The sequence below is a fragment of the Garra rufa genome, chromosome 9 (genome assembly GCF_049309525.1).
Source record: "Garra rufa chromosome 9, GarRuf1.0, whole genome shotgun sequence".
NCBI classification, from domain to species: Eukaryota; Metazoa; Chordata; class Actinopteri; order Cypriniformes; family Cyprinidae; genus Garra; species Garra rufa.
In genome coordinates, this window is record NC_133369.1 from 14,082,305 (window position 1) to 14,102,371 (window position 20,067).

At 36.2% G+C, this 20,067-nt stretch overlaps 1 protein-coding gene across 1 annotated transcript in view; it reads left to right on the forward strand.

Moving 5' to 3' along the window:
* The first annotated feature begins 4,898 nt into the window (after positions 1-4,898).
* stt3b (STT3 oligosaccharyltransferase complex catalytic subunit B) overlaps positions 4,899-20,067 on the forward strand; it is a 62,640-nt gene continuing 47,471 nt past the window's right edge. Inside the window, exon 1 of the mRNA XM_073847247.1 lies at positions 4,899-5,388. Coding sequence (XP_073703348.1) covers positions 5,126-5,388 — 263 coding nt within the window. The 5' untranslated portion in view covers positions 4,899-5,125. The remainder of the gene's footprint in view (positions 5,389-20,067) is intronic.

Below are 20,067 nucleotides of genomic sequence, written 5' to 3' on the forward strand. Positions count from 1 at the left end.
ATATTCAGTAGTACATTAATCGTGCAATCCAAAGTCAAAGTCAGCTTTATTGTCAATTCTGCCACATGTACAGTACATACAGAGAATTGAATTTGCATTACTCTCAGTCCCTTGGTGCATACTAGTAACATTAAATACAAAAGGTAGAATTTTAATATTATGAATTAAAAAAATGAGAAACAAATACAATATACAAGTAAGGGCACATGGCAGAGTGACCAAACCAGACAGAGTAGTGCAAATGCAAACAATATAGTGCAAGTAGAGCTTGTAAGTGTGATAAAAGTGACAGAGAGCAGTCTTGTAACAGACAAGAGTCCTATGAGGTAGTCTTATGAGCAGTATAAGGTAGTTAGCAGACCAATGCTACACAAAGTGACTATACAAAGATGCCGCCATCAGTCCATGCTGTTGTTTACATCAGAGTATCTCCAATATGGCCATGCATCTGGGTAACTGACCAAACCGTGACGTAAGTGCAAACCCTCTATTAAAAACCAAAAGATACAGCACCAGAGGGTTAAGTAAAAAAAAAGCGATCAAGCAGACCTAGAAGTCTGGAAATGACCTAGAAATGTCTTCTTTTGTGTTCCGCAGGAGAAAGAAAGGTTTGGAAAGACATAATGGTAAGTAAATGTTAAACTGTCCTGTTAATTAAAAAAAAGCCCACAACCACTTTCTCACTTTCCATTTTCGTACATTTTCTTTGTTACACTGACAGTCTGTAAGTATGATTTCTAATAGAAACATGTCTTCAACAACCTGCATGATTTGAGATGTCATTCATGTCTGTATAGCACAAACAGTGCCCTGAATTTGAATTCTTATGAACGAACCACTAATAAACAAGCAAATGAATGATTAATCAAAGCGAGCACTTAATCTGAGATGCCGCCGTCAGTAGTTTCTTCTGCCGATAGCTGCAGCTGTCTTCAGAGAAATAAAGGCCTGGAGCACTGTGATCTTAGTTGGATCATTCACAACAAATGGAACAGCCCAATAAATGAACACACACGAGAATAGCAGTCTTTCACTTTCACAGCTGCTTTTTCTTCTGTTGGAACAGATACACACTCAGCCTCATTATCTGCCTCCATCCCAAACAACTGATATGAGTCACCAGTAGGTAAGTCGCCTCACTGAGGAACCATCTAACCTCCTCATACACAGGTTTTTTGCCTTAACTTTCTGCATTCATTCTCCTGCTGAGGCAAAGAAACCACAGGAGAAAATACAAGAGAAAGAAACAATTGTTAGAACTGGATGTTAATGTCAGACTGCAGTGGGTAATTGCCTTGGCATTTAAATAAGAAGGGATCTTCTGGAATTACAGAAATGTTCCTGGTGCCATTCTCTAGTTTTAAAATCCAATAATGGCACCAAGAAGACAAGAATTCCATGAGCACACCACAAAAATATATGTTCTTAAACTGTATTTATATTTTCATTCCAGTAAAAATATGTAAATATCCCAAAACAAATGTAAATTAGAAGTAAGACTGCATACAGTTCAAAAGGGAACATCGGATGCAAAATTCACTTTTGCATGGTGTTTGCATATAAATGTTTCTTAGTAGTGTGTGAATACAACCACCCTACAATGATGAAAAAAAAAATCTATTTTCTCCTGTTTTGTAATTGACAAAAAACCTAAACAGTCTAATTTTTTGATTTTCTGAGCAGTATGACATTATACTGCTTAAGTCCCGCCCACAACCGCTGACTGTCTGTCCCATATTAGCATATGTCCACCCTTTCCTCTCCGTCATATTTCTCTTGTAAGTAATGCATATGTTTTATAGTTGGTTGTAAAAGTGAACATTTATTTTCTTCCAACATCAGAGCCACTGAGAACACAGTGGATTAATTTTGTTTTTGATGGTAATGCGTCACTGAATATGGAAAAAAAAAAGGAAGAGAGGGGTGGAGTGAGCAGTAGCTTATTATCATTTAAAGAGACATGCACCGAAACGGCTCACTGTGAACAGAGCTGTTTTGGACAAGGTAAAAAGGGTGTTGTTTTACACGACCATTGACAAATTGTAACCAAAGTATGTTGTGGACATTTCATGCAGACCATAAAGAATCTTAACCAACTTGTGGAAAATGGCCATCTGATGTCCACTTTTAAGCTGTATTGAAAACAATATTAGTGTGAAACAAATAGTCTCAACAGTAATGACTTCACTTATTTTTTGAATTATATATTACTCTATTTTCAACAATTACCATATACTTGTAGAGTACTGATAGTTAAATCAAAGATTAATCATATTCTAGTCTTTTTAGTCAGGTGGTTGCTGTGCACTGGCCTGATGGAAACTGTGGGTGTCAGCAGAGGTACATTGAGGCTGTTCCAGAACAAAAACGAGACTTACTTGACAAACATTTGACACCTTTGAAAAAGGCCTTTGGCAAATGTGATTTGTTTTAACACAGCATTTAGCCATTAATTTATCCAAATTAATTTTCCGCTGTAATTTTGCTGATGAAAATGACATACAACAAAGGCTATATTCAAATACAACAGAGCACAACAAATTTTTCCTTTCACAAAGGAAACTTACTAACATCTGTTGTTTGTACAATATAACCAAAGCCACATGTGCAAGGAAAACTAGGCTTCTTTTTTCCCCTGGATGCTTAGCAGAACATACAGAAAGACAAAAATCAATTGGCTTAAATGCATCTATTGATTTTTCAATGCAGTGATATTGACACATGCTTAATGTTGGATATCGTCTGCAGAGACAGATACCTTGCACTGTGGATAGAGTCATGTTTGAATAAACCAAAGGTTTAACTTTTAGTTTAGTGGTCACTGTTAAACCAAGACTGCAAAGTCACTTTAATAGATAACTTGAATGCGCAATTCACTGCAGATTTAAACCTTGTTAAATGCTGAATTACACTTACAAATACAATTCATATAGAAATGTGTGTGTTAATAAGTTTGTTTACCATTAAAACTGTATTTCTTGCTTGTATTTTTTTTTTTACCACTGTGCCTTTGATGTCTCATGAGCTGATCCACAGCAATTTCTGCATGCTGGTCTGCAAAAAACCTTGAAAACTGTATGATCTATACTGCATGTGGTTTTTGAAAAAAAAAATTTTTTTTTTTCAAGCAAATATAACCTTGCAGGGGTTGAGCCTAAAACTGGGACCATGTTTATGGGGGATACAGGAGAATATGTGAGCGCCTGATCAAGGCTAAGTATTCACTTTGTGAATTTTTAGATCATCGTCCTGTGGTACTGTAATGTAGGAGAAAGCTTCCGAAATTCTGTGCTATGTTTAAAAAATGATATTTTGATTTATCATAAGATATTTCTTAACTCCCAACACTTACAAGCATTAGGTATGCACTTAAATATTACATGAATTAAACAACCTGTCCTCACCCTTGGCTATAAAACTGCTTTAAAAGTATGGTACCTGCAGGTGTTGACAATGTCATTATCCACACCATTTTATTTACTTAGTTATTTGTTTTCAGTGACTTTTGGATAGATTGTAGCTGATATGCCTTTTGAGGTCATACAACTGGTTAAAATATCTTATGCAGTGTTGCTTTTCACATACATTTATCTTTGTTTTATGATGATTACACGTTCTAAAATATAGAACATTTTTGTGGTGTGCTCAGGGTGTTCTTGTTTAGCTGGTCTGCTTGGTGCCATATTAAATCTGTTCACTGCTGCTGCTTCACAGTTTATTCAAGGATTATTGCGCAATATTTGTTCATATTGAGTACAAAAGCAGGCATCAGTAGCTGCCATAACAAACACAGACACATTGAAAGCATTCAATATTGTAATACACACTGTTAATGAAGCATGACAAACATTTTATCATAGATATTTAAAAATATAAATGCGTCATTATAGTCATCCTCATATGACCCTGGGCCACAAAACCAGTCTTAAGTTGCATGGGTATATTTGTAGCAATAGCCAAAAATATGTTGTATGGGTCAAAATTATGCGAAAAATCATTAGGATATTAAGTAAAGATCATGTTCCATGAAGACATTTTGTAAATTTCCTACCATGAATATATCAAAACCTAATTTTGATTAGTAAAACACATTGCTGAGAACATTTGGGTGCGTGATTTTTCTAATATTTTGATTATTTTTTGCACCCTCAGATTCCAGATTTTCAAATAGTTGATTCTCAGGCAAATATCATCCTATCCTAACTTACATTAATATAAAGCTTTTTTATTCATCTTACAGATGATGTATAAATCTCAAATTAAAACAATAGACCCTCATGACTGGTTTTGTGGTCCGGGTCACATATTGTTTCAAACACTTAACCCTTCTTGTGTGAAACACAAAAAGTAGCCATTTCTTACTGCATCTTTTTTGTTATTACTGGTGGCCAAGGCAGGCATTATGCCTAAAACCTCGTACGGAAGGACATGTGGATTAATGTGAAACATGTGGCCTTTTCGACGTAAAACGCAGTGAATTTCAGGCACAAACTTTATGTCGCGATGTCAAATCAATCGCTTGACATCCGCATAAAAATATCGTTTGCGTAGTGGCCTGTGTGTGCAGCATTTTTTTGATGCAAAATTCATTTATTTCATTGGTGTATCGCACACAGCGCCGCGACGGTTCTTCACGCTGATTGGCTCCAACGACTGTCCGTCAGTGAAATCCAGCGTCACGATTGGCCATCCTCCTGTCAACGTTTTTCCGTTTGTGTTTGTCAACGTTCCAGGCTGTGCGGGATCGCATTGGCTAATCGACGACTTCTGTCAGGCGTTTGCTTGCAGCGGATTGGCTGACAGGGTCGCGCGTGTGACCCGCCTTGTTCTACCTGTCTCGCTGTGAGAGGCTGAAGATTCTTCCTGCTGTATGGAACAGCGCCGCCCTGTTTCCCCCCTCCTGCCAGTGGATCTCGTGTGCCGAGTGGTACAAGCCGGTTAGCATGCCACTCAGACGCGGAATCTACTGCAAATAAATCCAGATTGTTCACACACAACGCCAAATACCTGCAGTTGGAGCCAAGGCCTGGTTGCGCAGAAATATTGGCGCCGAGGAGGGAGTGGGTTGGTGGAAAGAGCGGTGAGTGGCGGTGGGAAGTGCTCTTCTAACCAAATCCTCCAGAACATGGCGGAGCACCACACCGCCTCCGACTGTAAGCACAAAGCGAGCTCCAACGCCGGAGGCTCGGTCTCGGGCAACGGACGGCCCAACTCCCCGGCTGGATGCGGCGGCAGCGGAGGAGGCCTGTCCGGTGGACTGACGCAGCCGGCGGGATGGCAGTCTTTGCTGTCGTTCACCATTCTCTTTCTGGCCTGGTTGGCAGGGTTCAGCTCCCGACTTTTCGCAGTTATTCGCTTCGAGAGCATCATTCACGAGTTTGACCCTTGGTGAGTATAAAGGCGGGCGGGTTTGTGGCGCATTTTAAATCTGACGTTTGTAATGCACGATTAATGTCGCTGTGAATGAAGTGTCAGTGCGTGATGCACAAAGCTGCTGCGATCCTCCATTCATCTGAGTGTAATTGTCTCAGGAAGCGTTTTGTCTGTGTGCGGTACGTCCATGCTTGACAATTTTGACACGTAACCGCATGGCAGCTGCCCTCCATCTTTTTATAATTCCAGATAAACGAAATTGATTGTGATAGTGTTAATGCTTGCTTTAGCAACGTGCTATTTTTAATTTAGCACGACTGTTGATTGCAATCTGTTGAGGTATAATAAAAATTACAGCAAGCTGTCGTAAAACTCCAAATGAGGAAATGAACTGTTGTATGCGTTTATTAGTGTTTATGGCAAGTCGTTTTAGCATTTATTACTTAGAATGAATAACTGGTACGCAATTCAACAGTGATTTAAAAACTAACGTCATTAGTCCTAGTATATATTCAATTATTTATTCAGTGCCTACTAGTTCGACTAGTAGTCATTGTGATAGTGACACATTCTTAACTAATTGTAATACACACTAGTATTAGTGTCTAATCAGTTAGCACTTGGAGCAAGTACTAGTAACTAAGTGCTTGATCATGTGACTAGTAAATTGCAAAACTGTTACTATTACCTATTGTTAATTGCTTGTATGTAATTCAATAGTGACTAAAATCTAACTAATATCATCAATCCAAGCATATATTCAATTATTCATTGAGTGCATACTATTGCCTACTAGTAGTCACTCTAATAGTGACATTCTTAACTATTAATTATAATACACACTAGTACTAGTGTCTAGTCAGTTAGCACTAGGAAAACTGAAACAGGAACTAGGAGCTAAGTGCTTGTTCTTGGGATTAGTAAATGGTTATACTGGAATAGCTACTATTTAGAAATGAATACTGAGTAGTTTATCTGAACCACACATTGCTTTTATAGTGTCAAATGACAATTTTGCACTAACCAGCAACAACAAAGTAGTTACTTTTTGGATAATGACTAGTACTAGTATCTAAAAATGTATATTTTGTTAAATTGAACAAAGATATTTTCACTATTTGATCACATACACTTAATATGAGTCATTGTTGGGTAATTCAATAGTGACTAAAAGCTAACAGCATTAGTCCTAGTATATGTTCAGTTATTCATTCATTGCATACTAGTGCCTACTCTTTGGACTAGTGACAAATTCTTAACTATTAATTTTAATACACACTAGTGCTAGTGTCTAGTCAGTTACTAGTTGGAAAACTCGAACAGGAACTAGTAACTAAGTTCTTATTCTTGTGATTAGTAAATGGTAAAACTTGAATAGCTACTATTTAGAAGTGAATAGTTTATCTGAAATGGTTACTTTTGGGATAATTAGTACTAGTATCTAACAAATTATATTTGGTTAAATTGAACAATGATATTTTCACTATTAGATCACATACACTAAATATGGGTCAATGTTACTATAACCTATTGTTAATTACCAGTATGTAACTCAATAGTGACTATAAGCTTACCTTTAACGACGAGAAGTCACTATGTGGTACAATATGGGTCACTGGTAATTAAGTTTTTAGTAACATGAAACACTATTAGATAAGTTGTAAGTGTTAAAACAACTCTCCAGACAGTGTTCCCACCTCCTGATACTATTAATGTGTGTGCATATGTGGTTTATTCATAAAATATTGCTATGTTTCATAACAATGTCACATTTGCAGATAAGTGTAATTCTCTTGATTCACAGAGCTGTCAAATGGAAGCTCTTAACTTCTGCTTTAGAGCAAATGGTGTATTTTTAGCACTAAAGTATTGAATCCATTCATGAATCATAGGTTTGAATTAAACCCCTTGTGCAGTAATTACATGCAGTTGAGACTCAAAAGCATTCACTTCCTTTTTCTTTAACGTATTGCTTACTGTCAGTTTTTTCCGCATGTCCTCGCTTAAAAGAGGTGAAAACATACCTGTTTATGAAAGTCTGTTATGTAAAGTCACAGTGAGGCTTTATGAATTTAGGTCAACCTCTGATTTTATCATAATTGGAAACTTTATGGTCAAATTCTTTAAACACAATAATGGTGTAATCAGGGGTGTGTTAGATTGCATTTCAGCGGTTATGCTGCATATAGAGAGAAGAACAGCAGGAACATCCTTTCACGGTACGCTCCAAATTTTTAGATTTACTTAACTGCTAATGTTGAGGGTCATGGTGTTCTGCATTCATTAGTCTGAATGGAAGATCAAAGAGTGTTATCTATGTGCTTACACAAGCTAACTCTTAACCCGCCCCCTAAGATCAAATAAATTATATTCAACAGAAGAACATCTTCATGCAAAGCAGGTGAACATGCTAGAGTATAGTTCTTTGAATGCCTGCCAGTCATGGATTTATTATGGGTTAAACATGGACAAAGGTAAAGCTTGGTCATTACTAGTGACGCAACTGATAAATAAGTTTTTGGATGCAGTTTAATATTTAAGGGCCAAAATCACTGACCATTTTTTGAATGATTCTAGATTAGAAATGTGACGCTAGTCTTAAGTAGCATGGGTATATTTATAGCAATAGTCAAAATTTACACCCCAAATCATTAGGATATTAGGTAAAGACAATGCTCCATGAAGATATTTAGCAAATTTCCCACCATAAATATATCAAAACCTTTGATTAGTAATATGCCTTTCTTAGAACTTCATTTGGACAATGTGTTTTCTTAATATGTAACATCAGATTCCAGATTTTCAAATTGTATCTCAGACAGATATTGTCCTGACAAATCATACATCAATGGAAAGCTTATCTATTCAGCTTTCAGATGTTTTATAAATCTCAGTTTCAAAAAATTCACCCTTATGACTGGTTTTGTGTTCCTGGGTCACATAAGTACTATTTTCTTAGCTGAAATATTGAGAGGTGACACATTACAGAAGAACAAATTGCTTATTTGTTCAGTTACAGATTGTAATTGTTTAAATGCAGTTACAGATTTGAGTTTCTGGCTAATTACAAAAAAAATTGTGTTTCTGTAAAAAAGAATTTCGGTGCATGACTAGTCATTACATAGATTATATTGTCATGTATAATATTGTATTTAGTTTATAATAAGAAACAAAATCTCATGCAGTTTGTTTTATGAAATGAAAAAAAAAGGCTGGCATCAATTTGGTGGTTTATTCGGGCAGTAATCTAAGAGATTTGTTTTTCATGTGGCCAGATTAATTTATAGCCTTGGTTAATACTGGTTCAGCTATTGTGAAATCTGGTCATGGGCTTGGTACCTTTTTTGTGGTTTCTGTATTACAATATGTACAATATTACAATTCAGTATTGCATTGATTTGTGCTTGTTGGTATCCATATCCTAAATGTCGCAGTACCAGCGATCTCTGATCTGATTGACTGAATTGATGCAACTTTCCAGAGTTAAGCCTCACAGGGTTGTTTTTTTCTTTCCATCTTGTAAGGAAAATGAATTTTCAAGGAACCTGGCTGATGCAACAAGCATTTAAGATTCACATAATCCCAATATTGGTCAAAGTTTGCAACATTAGTGCCTTTGAAAGATATCCAGACACTTGTTTGAGACACTCACTAGCATGTTAACTAGACCACCATAATCAGAACTGAAATTCCTCTATGTGGTCTATTATTGTGTCTGAACATCACATAAACGCAAAATAAACGGTATTTGGTTGCTTTGTCTTGGCCAGACAGCTTGTTTGTGTAGGAAGTAGGATTTTACAGTCCGCCTGATAGTTGCATACTGCAGTCCAGTAGGAACGCCTACTAGCAAACAACAGCACAGAGACTTGATGACCCCGAGACATTTAATATCTATATGTGCGAACACCCCTTAAATCTGCACATAGCAGCCCATTCATATGCGTACTCAAGAATGCGCTCTCATTGGCTCTATGGAGTGGAGATGCAAATGGACTGCACCACTTGCATGAGTAGATTTAATTAGCAAAAGGGGCATTTCTGTTTGCTAATGGCCTTTCTGAATTTTATTGGGATGGTTTTCTAAGCAATTTACATATAATGGCTCAGTCATCCGTGCTTGTGTCATTAGCCTATTTCCATTCGGAGCATTCATAAAACACACTGCAAAGCCAGAAATGGCATGATCATTTATTTAGCATGATGCTCCTTTGTTCCTTGTGATGCTATTGCACACTTAGGCCAGTCTGTTGGCATGTGTTACTGCTGAAGCGTTTTGTGTTTGTTTAACATTAAAATAATTTTTCCTGTCCCTGTTTGTTTGAGCAACCCAACACAGTTAGAATTGGCTGAACCAATTGCATAAATTTGAGAAATGTGACCCTGGACCACAAAACCAGTCATAAGGTTAATTTTTTTTTTTTTAATTGAGATGTATACATCTGAAAGCTGATAAATACGCTTTCCATTGATGTATAGTTTGTTAGGGTAGGTCAATATTTGTTTGAGATAATCAAGGAATCTGAGGGCCCAAAAAAATGAAATCATTTGTCATCTTAGTAATGCTAAGTTTTGTTATTTACAGTAGGAAATTTACTAATTATCTTCATGTAACACTATCTTTACTTAATATCCTAATGATTTTTGGCAAAAAAATATATAATTTTGACCCATACAATGTATTGTTGGCTATTGCTAAGAACATACCCATGCTACTTATGACTGGTTTTGTGGTCAATGTGTTTCATGCATTTCAGAAATGATTCACGTCACTTATAAAGAACTAATGTGTTAATATATAAATAGGTGTGCATAACACCTACAAACCCCCACTTTTTTTTTTTAAATTTAAGCTTGTGTCATCGGTCTGATTGCGTAATTTCCGCCAATCCTTTTCTGCCTTTTCATGCAATTGGAGAGCATTCAAACAGTCTCTGATGTAACCCACTGATTGCATTTTAAAGAATTAAATCTGTTGGTATTTTGCTGTGTATAAGAGATTCGATTTTTGTGATTCATAGCGTTTACCCTTTGTTTGCTTGCGCACATGCGACTGTCCTCTGAAGTGTGGCATCGACACCTCTCAGGCTATTGTGTGCTCTCTTTCAGTAATCTACTTTGACATGCAGGAGGAGTTTTTCTTTTTTGCTGGCAGGCGTGCATTGGCTCAGATTGATTTTCCAGCTCTGTTAGTCATGAATGTTGAGAAGCTTTTAACTGTGAGTGTGAGTGCTCAAGTCCCTTTGTAGAGATTGGGAAGCAGGTCCCCTCTGGGTTATTGGTTTCCTGGGTGCAAATTGGCCTCAGTCTTGGATCGGAGCCTGGTCGTTCAGCATGCAAGATATTTTAATAATATATTCTAGGACTTGAACGGTAGAAGACTTGTAACATGCTGAAATAAACACCTGCAGGCTTTTGAAATGCAGTGTTACCTGCAGTTGCACCAGGTGATGGAGTTTTGTCTGAATGCTGGTTTCAAATACTGAAAGGAAGTTCATTCACTCTGTCTCGGTAAATAACACCATTTAAAATGGTTTGGAGCCTGTCTGAGCGTCATAAGTGTTTAGAAATTGTAATAACTCTGAGAGAACCTTAGTTTCATTGCTTTGTTCAAACAGCTTTTTTTCCCTCTGTTTTCCAGCCTGGAGCTTCATTGATTTTAGAGCTCAAATGAGTAATTGTTTCATGTCCAGATAATTTCAGTGCAACACACACACTTTGGTTCTCTGGGTGTCTCATTTAGATCCAGCACACTGCCCCGAGCCTGCTCTGTCCTTTCTCATTTTTGGATGCTAGAGTGCTGCGTTTCCTGTTCTGCTTTTCTACTCTTAATTCCTCTGGTGTATTCTCTGTCTATCGTTTTTCTCTCTCTTGCTTTGGCTTGTGCACTCTCTTTCAACCTCTCAAGGCAGATAACAAAGCCTGCTATTAAGGCTGGAATGAAAGTCCAAATGTGTCAACCGGTAGAGATAATTTTTTTTTTTTACTTTTGCGTCTTGTCAGTGGGCGGGAACCGTTTGTTATTTACATGCAACAAAAGTCGGGGGGAGGGAAGTAAAAATACATAGAAAGACCAGTCAGGATGAAAATTAATGTACTTCTGGTGCTACAGACATATATTTATAATCAGTTTCTGGTCCTCGAATCTGATTTGCTGAGAGTTGTGTGGTATTCTAGTGATATTGGAATTCCAAACATTTTATCGTTTGTATCACTCCGCTTGTGGCATTACTCACAGCGAGTGTCAGGGGGCGTTGGGAGAGCCTCGGGGGGCGCTGAAAGCAATAATTTTGAAAGGGGGGCGCTGAGGTGGTTTTGGGGGGCGTTTGGTTAAGACGAGTTCAAACCGAGTATGTTTGAGCAAAAACTTGCAGAAGAAAATGGTCTGCCACATCCTAATGCCATTTCTACACTGGATGCATCAAAGCGCACTTTCTGTATTCTATTTGTCGACTTGTCTGCAGCATAAGCGCGAGGAATGCGTTTACTGTAGCGCTCGCGCTCAGTTACTGAATGACTCATTATAACGGGAGCTACGTGCTTTAACGCAACTTGATGTGCCGTTCGCGGCCAGTGTAGCAGTATACGTTCGTATACGTTATTTCGTATTCGTAATCCTAAAAATTCGTCACGCACCTTGCACACTGAGTCCGACGAAATAGAACGATGTTGTCCACTCTCTTCTTAAAAAGAGAAACAGATACAGAGGAGTGAGGGAATACTTTTAATGCGCACCTCCTTATTAATAAACTGCGGGATTATCCCGGGTGATTCAGAGTTTATTTCAGGATGTCAGTAATCTTTGATGCTTTGCTAGCATTACTGGAGCCACATAATATTAAGAAGACCACTAATTTTTGCGAAACTCAGCGTACAAGGACCTTAACAGTGCTTTGTGCTGCGGGACAAAGTGAATGAACTTGACAGACGCAATTCTGGATTTTGGCGTTCGCTTGTAAGGTGGCTCTGAACTGTCAAAACACCTCTCAAAATGCTTGCTACAGATGCGAAAACGCAAAAAATCAAACCCGATCCGAAAGATTTGGAGGCAGTGTGCAAGTGTGATTAACATAACGTGAGGTATTTATTTTTTAACGTGCGAAAAATTCGGACTCAATGTGTGCAATGACCTTAAGTGTTAGCTGGCTGCTAGTTTACAACAATAGTCACGGTCAAGCATGAGATGCTTTTTCTTGTTTAGAAGAAAATAATAATATGAAAGCTTTTTGTTTGCCAAATGATTTAAATGCCAAATTTTTAAAGAATGTATTCAAAGCTCACAAATAAAAGCCCAGCCTATTTTTTACTGCACGTTGCTTTTTTGCTCCTTGGGAAACTAATGATAATGATATTTCTTGCCCAGTCAAATCAAATATGTCATGAATGTCATGTGGCATTCAATTACATATAGACCTATTTGAAATAAAAGTATGTACATGCTAATGTGGGCTGTTATATTTGGGTTTAAATAGGTTACATGCTTTTAAAATAGCCTAAATATTATAAATAAAATATACATTACTATTAAAAAAGGCAAATAAGATTTTTTAATGGATGAATGAACAAAGGTTGCATTTGTTTGTTTTAAAAAATATATATACCATTAAAAAAAGCTTTTTTAATTGAATATATTTTAAATGTGTTTTCCTCTCATGCTAAGCTTCATTACTCTAGTTTTCAGTGTCACATGATCTTTCAGAAATCATGCTGAATTACAAAAAAAATAAGAATATGTAATTTGATCTCTTTAACATTTATTAATTGACTGAAGTACAAAGAAACAAATTCCAATGTTTACACTGGCCAATATATTTTTGTTAATATAAACAAATTTTGAGCTACGATCTAGCTTTGCTTGCAAAGACTGAGAAGCTCCTTTTATACCCAAAGATGATCCCCTCACCTATTACCAATTCACCTGCCTCCTGTCAACTGTTTCAAAACAGTTTAGCTTATTCTATAATAAGCTTTTCACTTTTATTTTTCTTCTGCCCCAATTGTTTTGGAGTGTGTTGCACTTTTGTGACTTTTCTTTTCTTTGTAATGTTGTCAATTAAATAAAAGTTAAATAGAATTAACAAATCATAGATTTTATCATTTTACAAAACGTCCCAACTTTTAGTGTTGTACTTAGTTTTCTTTAAGGTATTTGTAAGCAAACTTTTAAATATTCTAAAAATTGTGAAATATAGTAAAGTAGAGTTTACATTTCTTCCATTTGCATGTGTAAATGTGGTATTACCCACAAAATTAACCATGTCTACTATTTTAGAAAAAAGGGAATTCAATATATTCTCAAAAAGCAGGGTATTTTCCAAGGGATATTTTTTATTTTATTTTTTTACTGAAAGCTAATTGAAAATATCCAAACATAACACAGCAGTAAAAAGGGTGTTCAAGAGTTCCAGAAATGGAAGAACAAACTAAAATCACTTATATAAAAATGTCCTTTTGGATATGTTCTAAACAGGAATTTTTATTTAGTCTTTTTTAAATTTGGGGCAATAAAGTATATCAGCATCACAAAAACACTAAAGCTGTAGCAATGAAAATCACCAATTTGCTAAAAACTGCAAATGAATGTTATTTTTTTATATATATGTATAATTTACTGTAAAAAAAAAAAAATGCTCAATTCAATGCATCCTTAAATTAATTTCGTAAAAATTGTAATGACCCCATACATTTGAATTGCTATAAATATAAAAACAGTCCTATTATAAACACAAAATACTAATAACAATCAATTTTAATATTCATTGAGGACAATTAGACTACGATTTATTTGATGGGGGGCGGTGAGGGACCTGAATAATGGGTAGGGGGGCGCTGGACCAAAAAAGGTTGAGAACCACTGATTTACATGAAGGCATGTCATTTCTGTAACTACATGGTCGCGCATTTACAATGTCTCTTCTGCGAACACACGGACTGGATCGCGGACTCCATTCATAAAAACGGAATTTACTATAGCGCGGAATGCCGCGGAATTCGTCGATTTTTGGATTAATAAATCAAAAGTTGGTCTGTCACTTAATTCAAATCGCGATATGCACTAGTGTCTGTGAAAACTGAAATGCAAAAAGACCATTTTAATATGAATCCTACATGTTCCGTTTGCCTCTGTATGTATGAATGGTGGAGACGCGTTTTTTTTTTTTTTTTTTTTTTTTTACTACACACATACTGAAGCACGCGTGATGCTCCTGCTAATTGCATTTGCATCTCACATGAACAGAAACTCAATCTCCAAAGCTGCTGTGAGTGTCACTTTTACCGTTTCATTTGAGAAAACTAGTATCATATCATACTGTACACACAGAAACTTCACGGCAACCTGTCAAAATAAAGTACGGTTTAACATGAAACAGAACAATATTAGTCTTATTACTTTTGTACAGTATAATGTAGGTGTTTATATATTCCTATTTAAATAATTGACATAAAACAAAATATATGATAAAAAATAAATATTACAACAAGATTAACCATTTAATTGTAGAAAAAAATACTACAATTATTATTTAAACGTTTTAAACTGAATATATTTTTTCTTCCATGTATTGATTTTAACAGTAAACCTCTGTTTGTTTGCCAAAAATTAAAAGGGTTTATTTTTCATTTGATTAAAAATAAATAAATGTTTATGCTTTCATTTGATTATCAGAAAAATTAAAACAAGAATTTAAAAAAAAAAAAGGGGCAAAAGTTTGCACAGCCCTATTGTTCAAAATGTTAAAATTAGAGAGTTTTGGACTTATTTTTTCTCTGAAATAAATGTTTTCGTTATTACACAAAGTCGGCTAAAGTACCGGGAAAAAAGTAACGTTGGCTACCCCCAAGCCCCCCACCCCAAAGCTGGAAACCTAGGGGAAACACTATATGTATATCTATATTCTTGCTCATGTCGATTTGAGAGAATATTGCAGTATTCTCAGGTAGAATATTGCCACACTCTGAATTTTTTTCCTCCCTTCTCTTGTGATATTAAATGAATCATACCGTGAAATGAGTTTGATCATATTGCCCACATCTAACCCCTGTTCTGTTTGTGCAACAGAAATAATAGCAACGCAATTTTCTGTTTTACCTTTCCCCTATTTTCTCTGAATCCCGCTCTTATCTCGGTCTTCGCTCTCTCTATCCATATGGCATTATCCATCCACCCTTGTGTTAATTGAGCTTTCATCCTGTATCTCCCTGACCGGGGCTGCATTGTCTGTGACGGGCATTCTGATCTGAAGAAGCATTTGAGAGCCACTTATCTCTGAGCTGCCTGTGGAGTTGAGCTGCTCTCTTGTATATCTGAATGAGATTCTACTTTTATTGGAGGATATGAGGAGAATTATAATGTTTCGGGGACCACAGGGCCCTTGTTGCCACCGGCTGGCCTTGAATATAAGTCGCTCTTTTAATTAGTCTCAAAAATGAGGAGAGGAGGCCAAGCACCGGTCATCTTTCTACTGTGCTTAGTGTAACCTATTCAAGGCATTGTTAGAAAACAGAGGGAGGTGACATGATAATTAGGATGGTTTAAAATGGCACCAGTTATTGTAGCGCTGTTCATCTCTGGTGCCACTGCAACTCGATCTGGGTTTATGACCTCTTCATGTGTCTCTATTATGCAGCTCATTAAAATTATTACTTCCCGTTCAACTCAAATCAAATCAAATCACTTTTATTGTCACATCACCACAGCACCTGTGCCTAGGTGAGTGAAATTCTTGGGAGTGAGTGCAGGGACAATTTACATATAGACAGTTACATACCTACAGGATTATACAGAGTGATATACATACATACATAGTAGACACAGTGTATGATTAGACATATTTACAGTTAGCAATACAAGTGCAAGTTGAGCTGTATTTTCAAGAAAATGTGCAAAAGAGGTATTTTTTATATTAAATTGGGCAGAAGAGAGATTGGGGAGGATAGCACATAGTGCAAAGATTTCAGTGCAATTATAAACATATTATTCATATTGTGAATGTGCAAATAGAGCAGAGTGTGATGCTACAGGTGGTTTGTATGGCCCACTCACCTGTGTGTAGCACACTCAGATTCCACTAAGGAAGATTGTCAACAGTGCAAAGGTGCAGTGGATTATGTATAGATTGGATATGCAAGGACATGGATGTGTATTGGATGGTTTACAGTGTAACAGATATATGATTGTATTAAGTGCAATGTGTGCATAGAGTCCAGTGATAAAGGGCAGTGCGTGGCATATGATATAGTGGGAGTATGCTGCTAGGTGTGTTAGTTCATTAGCCTGGTAGCCGTGGGGAAAAAGCTGTCCCTTAGTCGGCTAGTGCGGGATCGGATGCTGCGGAGGCGTCTTCCTGAGGGCAGCAGAGAGAGAGAGCAGTCTGTGGGACGGGTGACTGGAGTCACTGATGATCCTCCTGGCTTTCCTTACACACTGCCTGGTACAGATATCCTGGAGGGAGGGAAGCTCACCTCCAACAATGTGGAGGGCAGTTCGCACAACCCTTTGCAGAGCTTTGCGGTTGCCAGCGGTGCTGTTTCCAAACCAGGCAGTGATGCAGCCAGTCAGGATGCTCTCCACAGTGCAGGTGTAGAATGTTCTGAGGATGCTGGGGCTCATTCCAAACTTCCTCATGTCTCAAGAAGAAGAGGCATTGGTGTGTCTTCTTCAGCACTGCATCTGTGTGAGCGGACCTTGTGAGATCCTCACTGATGTGAACACCGAGGAACTTGAAGTTGTTAACTCGCTCCACAGGTGTCTCGTTGATGGTGATGGGTGTGTATTCTCTGCTCTGTCTCCTGAAATCCACCACCAGCTCCTTAGTCTCTGGAAAATTATGATGATATATAGGGCTGGGCGATATGGCAAAAATGTAATCTCGATAAAAAAAATTTCCCATATTGAACGATAACGATATATATTTCGATATAAGCTGTTGATGTTGCCAGCTTTAAAATAGTATCCCAACAATGACTAAAGCCACAAAAATTAAAGGGTTCATTAAATTACATTTTAAAGTATAGTTTATTAACTAAAACAGATTACAGATTTGGCCTTAATTAAAACAACTTACTAAAATAAATTAAAAAATAAAAGTTGTGACAGAGTATGGTAAATCAGAGTAAATGTACAAAATGTAAACATAAAATTATTGTAAAAACATAATTTGTAACACAATTATTTGTTTATTTATTATTATTTACACAATTGTTTATTTTCTCTATTATAGGTTGAGCTATTTAAATTAGAGGTAACCACTGCATTTTGAAACAATCTACAGTATAAATAACAAAAAAATTACGACACAGTTCTTTCTTAATCGTATTAAGTGCAGACAATGCAGCCATAATCAAAGCAGGCTACTCTCTAAATATTCAAAGTGCAAATAGAGACTGGATATTTCAATCATGATACAGAGCTATAGACATACACAACCTATCATAGCCTACGTACTAATAACAGCCTAGATGTGTCATGTAGCCTAATTTACGTGCATTGGGGAGTCACTCTCTAAACAAGAGGGATTGAAATTGCTTTTGAATGCGCGTGCGTTTTTTGCTTTCGGTTTCAGTTTTAACAATCGCGCCAAACTCTCAGCTAAGCTGAGTCACTTTTCAGATAGTCAAACCACTTATATAAAGGAATTCGTGCTACCTTTTTTGTCGACAATTTCAACATCTTTGGATAATAACTCGAGGTTAAACTCACTTTCGTCGCTGTTTCGTCCTGGTGCTAAGTTTGCTTTGCAAAGTGCGGTAGGAAATGAACTTTGTACTTTGACGTGCACACGCATGCTGCACGCTGATTGGCTGTTGTCGCATAGTTTTTGCTGTGTGATTGGCTCTTAGATTAATTCATATCGAGCAAAAAATGTCTAGAGCTTATCATCGTTATTAACATAAATTTGATCGCTATTCGATATGATATCGTTTATCGGCCCAGCCCTAATGATATATCAGTGGATATTTGGCAGTCTTTATTTATTGGCATCAGCTGTGTGTTTAAAAGCGGGACTTTTATTTTGGACACATAAGCTCCTATTCTCCATCTTCATCCTCAGATTTCAGGTTTTCAAATAGTTGTTTCTCTGCCAAATATTGTCCTATCCTAACAAACCATACAACAATGAGAAGCTTATTTATTCAGTTTATTCAGATGGTATATAAATCTCAATTTCAAAAACTGGACTCTTATGGTTTTGTGGTCCAGGGTCACATTTAATAAGTTGCTATCTAAAGTACAAATTTATTTATTTTTCATATTTAGCTTTTAAAACGGTAAACTTTTTCTCATAATCGATTTTTAAATTATTTCTAACTTAGTAAAAAAAAAAAAGGTAAAATATTGGTGATTGCTTAAATTAAATTAATATTTTTACTACGTGTGAAGACTTGCTACTTGATTTTTGAAAGACAGGCATAAGTTATCTAAATTATACATTTTCAGATTTGTTTTTTGTAAAGTTCAAATTATTTTTGAATAATCCATTTATTTCTAATTTAGTAAATATTATTGGAAATATTCATAACAATTGCTGAAATTAAATTTGTGTTTTTAATTTAAAATTATGAAACTTACACAATTTAACAGCAATTTATTAAAAGTTTAATAGAAATTGCATTATTAAGGCCCTATGAAATACATTTTGTTTTCCTTTAATTTTCCATTTTTATTGGTTCCGTTAAAATAATTGAAAGCATCTGATTAATTGAATTTATTAAAAAAAACATTTTATTAGGGATGCACCGAAATGAAAATTCTTGGCCAAAACCGAAAAAAAGAGGAAAACAAGGCCAAAAACCGAAACACCGAAAGAATTATGCCAATTATTAGTACCATTGCATTTATGACTGACTGTGTACTAATCTTACTAAAATCAAGGCATTGCAATTGCATAAATTAATATTAAAGTTTCAAAGAATAAATCAATTATATTAATTTAAACAATTATCAATCAAGTATTGTATTACTTAAATAACATATACATATATTTTACTGCCTTTGTTTAAATTGTTTAATTGTTTAAATTTTTATAACACATTATCTTGTGGATCCATCAGTTCACATTACAACTCTACGCGTTTCTCTTCCAGCAGGAGGCGCTATCAGAATAGTATACAAAGCAGTGCAGCAAATGACTTTGAAACGTGCAGCGCTCATATTATTCAATTGATAGCCTTTTGAAGTTTCATAGCAATTCTTGTCGTTCAGTCCCCACATTTAAGACCACCTGAAATCATAATTAAGACTTTCTTAACCCCTTATAACACTGCATTCATCAATGAAAATTAAGAGCTTTATTTAAGACTTTTAAAACAACCCTTACACAAAATACGTTTCTTTTTATTTTTTCCACCATGTTTCGGGGCACAAGAAAAATATTAGGGGACTAAATTAATATCAGCATATGAAGTATAACCGTCTCTCAGTGTCTCTGAGAGAATGCACATCAGATGCTGAAAGCACTGTCAGTTTTTACTTTCACTTTAACATATTTCGCAGTTTTCACGTTGCTTGTGTGATATCCATTGGCTCACCTCAGTGGTTTAAAACATAATTATTTATAAAAATACAGTAAATAGATAAGGCAAATCTTTAAAATATTGCGACGTAAAACCAACCTAAAGCCATTGTTTTTCACTCACTGAAAGCTACATCTGTCTTGATCTCTGCTCTCATCAAATATTTCGGCATTACAAGTT